This window comes from Pterocles gutturalis, unplaced genomic scaffold, assembly GCF_000699245.1.
Source record: "Pterocles gutturalis isolate BGI_N339 unplaced genomic scaffold, ASM69924v1 scaffold32310, whole genome shotgun sequence".
In the NCBI taxonomy this organism is placed as follows: domain Eukaryota; kingdom Metazoa; phylum Chordata; class Aves; order Pterocliformes; family Pteroclidae; genus Pterocles; species Pterocles gutturalis.
The window spans coordinates 24,311-33,655 of record NW_010146890.1 but is presented as its reverse complement, the minus strand read 5'-3'; the positions used below and the strand labels follow the sequence as shown (position 1 = coordinate 33,655).

Below are 9,345 nucleotides of genomic sequence, written 5' to 3'. Positions count from 1 at the left end.
CACGTCTCCTTTCTCTACCCGGGCACCTACAGGAGGGGGAGGAAAATATTCGCATAAGAGCACTGTAGCTCTTTTTTATGAGGAAAATGCACGCTGTTTAGTACATGCAGGAGAAGTGCTTAAAAATAGTTTTCAGTTCTTTGAGTGGGAGAACCTCCTCCTTTAAGGCAACGGAGAGTCTCCAAGACTCTCTCAGATGTTAAAGCAAAGGCAAATTCCCTTACAGTAAACACAAACTATGACCCTGTCCTCTCTAAGCTCGTGTGAAGGTGGTGAGGAAAACAGATTCCCTGTGTCAAAACATAGAAGCAACAACAGAATCATGCCAGTGTTACTGAGGGATGAATATATGCAACTCCTGTCCTGCCCTGTCTATTTGGAGGGAAGAGTGACTCCTGCCACTCTTGATCCTTCTCAGGAAAATGTTTCCATTCCAGGAAGATATTGGATGTGAGTAAACATGGAGACATGTCTTATCGCCAGGGTAAACTAACCACTCTGTTTGCTGGAGGAACATGGTGAGGGAGCACAGAGGAAGCTGGGAAACACTCAGATCATAGCTCTACTTTTCCTATGATGTTTTCTCTGTTTTTAATATGGTAAAGAGAAAGTCAGCCTAGATACAACTTTAAGTGAACACAGTGCACATGAGCTGCTAACATGGCTTACCATTTAAACCCTCCCTTCCCCACGTCATCTCTTTGAGTGTATTTTTGGCAGGCAAATTAGAACACCTGGATTTGCAAATCATAGCAACTTTTGATCCTTTTGTATTTCAAAGATGGAAATAGGATGAGATGGATGTTTCTGTACTGTGGATATGGAGGCAGATCTTTGACTCATCCTCTTGAAAGAAAAAGAAAAAATGTACTGGAACACCCAGAAATCTTTCTGGAAGCCCTGAGCCATGAACCCAGAGGTGTAAAGGGATACAGATGAGGAAGAAACACAGCCTAGGTGGGTGAAAGTGCAGAAAATGAGAAAGTGCTGGGATGTTTTAGAAAGCTGAGATTTGAAAGAGAACACTAACAAACAAACAGGAATTTAGGCACCTCAAAAAAAAATTTAAAAAGGGTATTCAGAAAAGGATTCCTGCCCTTAGTCATCAAAAGGAGATCCTGGAAAAATAATGGGATCTCTAGTCAGTCTCTGGTTCAGTGCCCCTGATGTATCCAAAACCATCTGAAAGACCTGGAAGGGAAGAGGCCAAACAGACTAAAAACAGTTAAGAAAAGAAAAGGAGAAAGAAAATATATCATTTCATCTCAGCACTGAAATATTGCTATACTCTTCATTTTCTCAAAGCCACCAAAATGAATCCCACCTCCACTTGGAAATCAAATCAGCTAACACTGACTCATATCCTGCTCTTCCTTTCCTATTCTTGATTAGTATGAATTGAAATCTTGATGCAGGAAGAAGTGACACACACAACTCCCCCAAACACCAAGCTTGCAGTATTTGTCAGGAGGAGGTCGTAAAAGGAAACCAACTTTGAAGAAATTTAAATAAATAAAATTCACAGATTTTATATATTTTATTTGCTGATAATGCAGTTTTTCAAATTACTGTCAGAAGTGTAACCATCTTACTGGTATTAAAAAAACTGGAGAAAACAGCTCACCTGAAGATGTTCCCTTTATCAGTGACAATGCTGTTTAATTAACACATTTAACATGTAATTCATAAACAAGAATAGACCGATTCCTTCCACATCCTGTTACTTGAAGTATTAAGCTTTGTCACATCTTTACGTTCAGTTTTGTGCCATCACCATGAAGTTGTATTAACTTTAGAGAAACCCTCAGGAGACAATCTGGGAATGAAAAGTGGTCCCAAAGATGAATGAAGTGATGTGATATCTATGAAGACTGTATTGGCAGAGCTGACACCAAGACATTCTGCTTCTTCCATGGATTAACAACAAAGCCCTCTTCCGAAAGGCCTGAAATAAATGCGTTGATGAAGTCCTCGTGCACTTTGTCTTTCAGCAGCCAGTCTCCTTCTTAAAATTTTGAACAGTAAGGGGTCACCCAGTGCATAGTTATGGGCTATGGTGCCACAAGTGACTTGTAGGAAATTACAGTGGGGCCTGTCAGAGGTATCTGTGCTTCTCTGCATTTCCATGAGGAACAGGCCTGTCCGTACAGCAGTGCCAGAGCTGCATGCTGATGCACTCTGTTAATACCACATTTCTGTATGCACCCCTCATAACAACGTGCAAGTGTGAAGACTTGCACTAGACCATTCAACAAATAAGAAAATGAGTGGGAAAAAATTATACTTACATAGCAAACATCCTAGGACTGTGTACACAAAGGGCTCATTGCTAATCTTGTTAGCAACCTTGCACATCTTTTGTAATCTATAAAACAAAATTATCCACAGCAATAATGAATCTCTGCTGCCAGATGCCCTCAAAAAAACTGCATAAAATTAAATGTAGAATTTCTACTAGAATTTCAGACACTCTACTCAGTGGTGGACATCCATGAAATTATGTGTGCAAGATGCAAAGTTAGATTGTACCTTATCCTAGACAGGGCTCTAGAGGAAATGTGAGTGATGGTAGCAATTAATTTTCTCCCAGGTAGTTTCCTCCTAACATGTAGAAGACCAGGTTCAACTCTCAACTTTACTTGAAAGAATTTAACTCATTAACTGGGCGGCTATTCTAACCAGCAGACTATTGAGGTAGTTTGAGGTCAGGCTCTTTAAAACTTTTTCTTTTTCTACTTGGTATTAACATTGATGGAAATCCATATTTTCCATGTCTAAGTACATCTCCTAATCATCGGACTAGACATACTAGTGTCCCACTTGCTATCTCTCTCTCTGGTGTCCTTGGTTCAAAATTTTGTTTTGGTAGTTGAAATTAAAAATCAGTTCTTCATACAGTCCTAACCACAATCTTGCTTTTAACTTTAAGAAAAGCAATTTAATTAGAAGAAAAATATTATGACTGTGTTTCTTCATAAATAAAGTGAAGCATTCAGGCAATACAGGGGAGTCCAAATAATATTCTTATTGATCCATGTATCAAGGTATGCAATATGCAACATGCGTGGTATTTTTTGTTATGCAGCATGTAATAGATATATGTCTAGCCTACTCATATATCTACTTACAAAGCTATATGTATATCTTTTGAGGATCAGCCATGGATTACTACATTCCAGCTTCTGATAAGTGTAAGGGTGGATGGAGACGAGGGCTGCTCTGTCCTCTTTCAAAAGCCATATCCTCTGAGGTGCTGAGCTTTGACAAGAGAGCATCTCAGCTGCTCACAAAAAGTGCTTGCCACGCAGACAAGAAGTGTCATCATTTTTATGTGTTAAATCCTGAAAGATTTCCAAAGCACCCTGGTCCATACTTTCTGCTTACACATCACTAATGAAATTCACCTTTTCTAATGAAATGGTATTGCTTATTTTCCACTCAGTTTATTTGAATTGTCCATTGCACTAGAGAATGCTAAAGTAACTACCTTTTAAGGGATTTCCATTTTGTTTGGGTTTTTTTGTTTGTTTCATTTGTTTCTTTTATCCATTTAATAACATCTTAAGACAGTTTTGTTTTTCAGTCTCTGACAAAATTATATTCAGGCTGTGTTAAAGCAAAACTGTGGATCTCATACTGTAATATTTTTTGATAAGAACTGCAAGTATCAATAACAAATGATGAATTAATTGATTATATTTTCTTTAACAATGGGTATATATACAATAGAACATTATCATCACAGACTGAAATATACCAAAAACCCAAGATATAACTATTCTATTGAGTGTTAAAAGAAGGGAGGCAATGATTCAGATTTGATCATATTGCACAAGCTAATAAGTAGATCTAAAGCAAGCAGGAAGGAGAATATGGCTACTTATTTGTCCTCTGCATAGGCATGCCTGACTGGTTTTTCAGAGTGTAGTTTTCATTTCATTTATGTTAGTCTCACTTTGAAGGAGCTCCATTATATGCAGCTGACTGTGAGTGCATTTCTAGAAAATCTTCGGATATTAGAAGGCCTTGGGTATATTCTGTACTATAGTGCTAACGTAAAGAGCAACAGTTACAAACGGACTAGCACATCAAACACTTAGTAGGAAAAGCAGGTTTCTTTTAAAAAAAGTATCTCAGCTAGCATTTGAAGGTACGTTAACTACTACTTACAAGCTGGTGTTGAGCAGTCCCTTGTGTTGTGATACAATCGATGAAAGTGCTTGCTACACTCTGATGAAAATGTGACTGGCCCTGTTTGAGAGTAAGCAGGAGTTAACCACAAGCTTTCAGTGTCACTGCTTTGCAGCTTCAATGAATTACATCAGCGCATTGAATTAACTTCCACGTGTTTTGAGAAATTTACATTTAGTCTTTTACCACCCCTTAAACAACTATGGTGCAACACAACTATAACAATGCTACTGAAGTAACAGAAAGATATACTATCGCTACGTTATTATGCTCATGATCTGAAAGCGGAAAAATGGCCCTTGGAAATGATGGACTGGCTTAGCCTTGAAATTCCAGTAATTCAAAATTAGCAGTAAAATTTCTTATATGCTGAAAAAGAGAACAGTGTAACTACAACAACATTTTGTTTGCTCAGTAGTCAGTATTCTAATGTCGAACAAATAAGATAGCTGTAATGCAGATATTATTCCTAACGATAAATAAAAGCAACATTTTAAGTAAATATGAGTTTCTAAGCCCTGGAAAGATGAAGTAGCTTCATGTGCTAATGCTTCTAATTTGCACATAGATGATTTATGAAGTTCTTAATATACAATGTGTGTGTTGAGGAAAAAAAAAAATAACAGCTGAATAGCATCCAGGAACCTGATCTCCTATTAAAGTTGTTCCTAGCAAGAAAGGGTGCAGATGTGCAGAGGGCAGCACGTGTTTCAACATCTCGACAAGGCAAACCTCTGTGTGCCCAGGGTGCAGTGTGCTGTGTCTCTGTTCTTCCAGCCTGTGCTCCCTTCTCTGTGTATCAGTGGCATCTGACCGCACTAATATTTGAGAAGAGTATATAGCCACCGGTCTCCAAAACATGGCTCAAAGGTAACAGGTTGTCAAAGAGACCTCCCATAATTGCTGATGGCCTGGGAAAGGTGTTACTGACAGCATCTGTGTTGAAAAGCTGAGCAAAAAATGTAGTATTTGCATCATGTAACCTGCTTAGCAATACTACCACTGACAGCTGGGGATGAGTTTTTTGTGATCTGGACAGAAAACACTGACATAAATTGGCACTAACCAAGCAAGGCTAAATCTCACTTGCACCCTCCAAATTCAGCACACAGAAACCCCGGATAAGAGTGGCTTGTTTGAAGCAATGCTACAGAAGGAGCCGTATGAAGCACGCTGTGTTGACTAACTTTCCTGTCAGAAGAAGACAGCAAACATTTCAAGGCAAAAAATATTTATTTCACCACTTGAAATGTGGTTTATCAGCCTAGTAAAACATAGCAAGCCAATTCTCTCTGGATAGTGGAGCCAAACTACAACAAACTTGAGAGAAGATTCCTCTCTGTGACAGCAAACACACATGAACACTAGATAGATTTAACAGTAACGTAGATTTCATGAGATTTTTCAGACACAAATAAGCTTTTCAACAAACTGACAAAGCAGCCTTTGCAACTTTGAACTGGAAGATTGTTGCCATTTTTTATCTGAGTGAGTAAATAGGCTCAAGTGAAAGTATGTAATTTGAAATTATCCAAGATATATGGAGATAACATCAGCTTTTGTCACAAAATAAATTCCACGTCCCCTCAGATAATATACGGTTTTCTAACTCTCTTCCCTGCCATCAAAAATAGGCTGTTAATTTTATTTGTGCCTTACAGAGCACTCTGTGTCAGCTGGCTTTTCAAGCTGAATTGATAGATAGCTTTATGACTCACAAGATTATTTATTGCTTTTCCTATACTTGAGGACGTTACATATGGTTCTTATTTGGCTTTAAAATGTGTCTACTATTCTTGGCATACTGGAAGTGTACAATAATTTCCTTAACCCTGAAACTGTAAAGATAATGGACTGGAAAGATAATGATTTCTCCTTCTCCTCTCTTTTTCACAATTTCATTAGTTTAGGATGTTCTAACTCTTGAACTGCTAAGGTCTATATCTCAACAGTTTACTTAAGTAAGGTTGATAGAAAAAGGATTATGATTGGAACAGAACCTAGAAAAACAGAGTTAGGCTGTATTTTAAGAAAATGCCTGTGGATTACAGGACCTAATACAGCTGTGGAAAAGGAAATACAGGCAGAAAAACCCATCACTGAAGATCTTAAGAACATAATTTAAAAAAAAAAAAAAGAAAAATATGTAGGCAGAAATTCTGAACCAACAACGAAATACACTTCAAGAATTTTGGAATGAACTTGCTTTCCTTATTAATTCCAGGTAGTGTCAGTCAAATAATTTCAGCAGTTTTTATGGCAATTACTCACGCAGAAAAGGACTATTAATTTAACGAATGGCTCCAGAAACAGGCTTTCAAGTATTTTTTGCTCTTTTTTCTTTTCTGTGATTTATTATTCTCAAAATACCTTCTATAAAACTCATGCTTGTTTTTCACTGCTGCTTTTGAATAATGAAACTTGCTCTGTATTCATTATTTAGCTTCCCCAGATTCTTATGTTGAACTTTTTACGGTATCTGAGCAGTTTCCAAAGTTAAAAATGAAAAGGAAATGGATTACGTATTAAGATAAGCACATCTTTCTTGTCTGTCCTCCCCAGGAGAGGAATTTTCAGTATTCCCGCGCTACATAGGACAGCATAGCTGGAATCTATATGTTCTTTTCATTTCTTTCTCATATGGACTGACAATGGTAAGGTTCATAATTACTCCTGTTTACTGGAAGAGCCAAGGGCCAGCTGGGTGTGGCACATTTCCTGCAGCATGGCAGAAAGATCCTCAAAGTTGTGTTTATCCTAAAGGTTTGAGGACACCTCCCCCACACAAAAAGAGACAAATTCTTTCCTTTCTTGCCAAGGACTGCCTGAAATTTCCAGCAAAGAGGAAATACATAATTATTTCCAATTCTCTTTTTCATGCTCCAACCACCGACTATCTAGTTTTCAGTTCCACTAATCCCAATAACATTGAAAATCACCAACAGATTTGCAGTGCCATTCTCTGAGACCTTCAATTTTCTGAATTACAGAACACTTGGAACTGGAGAGTAAAGAATCAGTGCAAGCATCTTGCTGTTGGCAACTCTTTGCTTATACTCACAGGGTACAATATTTTTCCAGTAGTTACAAAATAGAGTCCCAAAGGTAAATTCATTATACAACTCCATCTCAGCTTTGAAGTACAACTACTTGACTGTAATGACATTAAACTTTCATATTGGAAATAATAAATTATTTTTATGATTCATTTATACTTATTCTATTTGTTTGACTTGTTAAAACAAGCATCCACACCTATACGTTATGAGATAGAAAACAAAATGTGTTTCCCTGATATAGTGAAAACTTACATGGCCACATAGTTCTGTTTGCAAAAGATATATGCAGTCCAATGAGAAGTTTTTAAACTAAAGAACTTGAGAATAAATACAGTATGACTGACAAAAATATGGAAAAATACATGTATTTAAAAATGTACCGAGTTCTCTCATTAAAATAGTACTTGCCGGAGATAGCAGCTAGGTGCCACACATATGACATTTTTAACACCGTACTGCAAATTGTTTCCACGTCGATATACCATGCAGTAGCTATAGCTTACAGACATGTACACATTCGGTACCTACAACTATGAAACTTGTAGTGTAGCTGTAAAGCAGCAAGCAACAATAGGATGATGAAACAATAGGTTTTAAATCATGAAAATTTTAACTTACCGTGTTTTGAAAGTCATTTTACACTAGGTTATTCAAAGACAGACTCAAACTTGAATGTAATTAGAGTTCTGTAAAAACTTCTAGTCTTAAACAATGCAAATTTAACTTCACAAACATTACACTTGGTGCAGAACCTCAGAAAACCTAATGGTGTGACTCGTGTGGCTACGTAGAATACACATATGTAGGTAAATTAAGACCCAGCAGCTGTCTTACCTGTAAAATGTTTTATGAATTTGTCTTTTAGACTGGGATCTCTTGGAAAAATTTCTGAGGAGAGAAGGAAAAAAAAGAAAAGTATGTAATACAGGAATTACAGTAAAAGCTCTGAAAGCATAACATGACAAGATGTCTGCTGTAGAGAGACCAAATAGCTTCCCAAATTAACTATGAAATTAATTTCCATAGTTTTGTGCATATGTGTGTGTGTAAACAACGTTGTGAAATGTTTCAAGTAATACACGGATGAATACCAAATGCTCATCCTACAACACACTATCAGATTTTCTGAAAATCATTTCTACACACCTTAGGTCAGAGTTGAGCTATAATTTCACAATTACTTATAAAAATAACATAAATAAGTTATCATGTTATTACAAGTATTTGAGTACCTGAACCAATTATGTAAAACACTTACATAAATTCAAACTAAGGAGCATATTTTGGGTTTTGAAATAAGAGGTACTTAAAGAGAAAAGTCTCCTACAGATATGGGCCATGCATATCGTCATTGCACTATTAGTCAAAAAATAGTAGTCCTCTCCTGTGAAAACTGCTGTGGATTATAAAATATTCCCTGTCCATGTAGGGCATTTTTTCAAGAAAGTATAAGAGAAAATACAAGTCTCAGAACAGCCAAAGGAATCAGGTAGAACAGAAATTGGAGCTAGCACAAAAACTCAACTGACTTTTCTTGTTGTTGTTTTTTTTTGCAGTGGAATGCTGCCTCTGGTTTATAGCAGAAACTTTTGATGCAAGTAAATATTCTCAGAACTAGTACATTCCCCCTCGATCTCATAAATTTTCCACTGAAAAACTGTATAAAAAAATCTTTGGGTGACTGCAGTCATTATTGCAGACAGTGACAGCATATAACAGTTGTATTTACGTTAAATTTTTAAAAAATGCCTTTTTTAGCACTAATACAAGAAAAATTATCTTGCAGCATTAGGACCAGCAGCTAAACACATTTATTCACTAAAAATACTTCGTTATTGATAATGACATTTTAAATCTTTGTATTCTCTTTATTTTTTCAATTCCCATTCTGAATTAACATCTCACTCGGAATAGAGCAAGTTTCCTTTCATACTATAGGGAGATGTTGGTTACCTGCCAAAAAAAATTCTTACCACTGGCTTTAGGCAGTTTGTCAGTGGTCACATGAGTGTTATTCTTAGGCTGGGATTTTAAGCAACTCAGCAAGATTAGGGGACCCCATTTCCTTAAGATTCCTCAAAAGTCTCAGTTTTAA

The 9,345-nt window shown here is 36.8% G+C and overlaps 1 protein-coding gene across 1 annotated transcript; it reads right to left on the bottom strand.

Annotated features, from left to right (window-relative positions):
• Window positions 1–2,300: 2,300 nt before the first annotated feature.
• Window positions 2,301–8,138, bottom strand: FAM150A (family with sequence similarity 150, member A; the record flags this gene model as incomplete). Its single annotated transcript, XM_010085896.1, has 3 exons — window positions 2,301–2,365; window positions 4,171–4,251; window positions 8,085–8,138. Coding segments are annotated over 3 exons (200 nt in total), but the record flags the coding sequence as incomplete, so codon positions are not given.
• Between the last annotated feature and the right edge of the window lie 1,207 nt (window positions 8,139–9,345).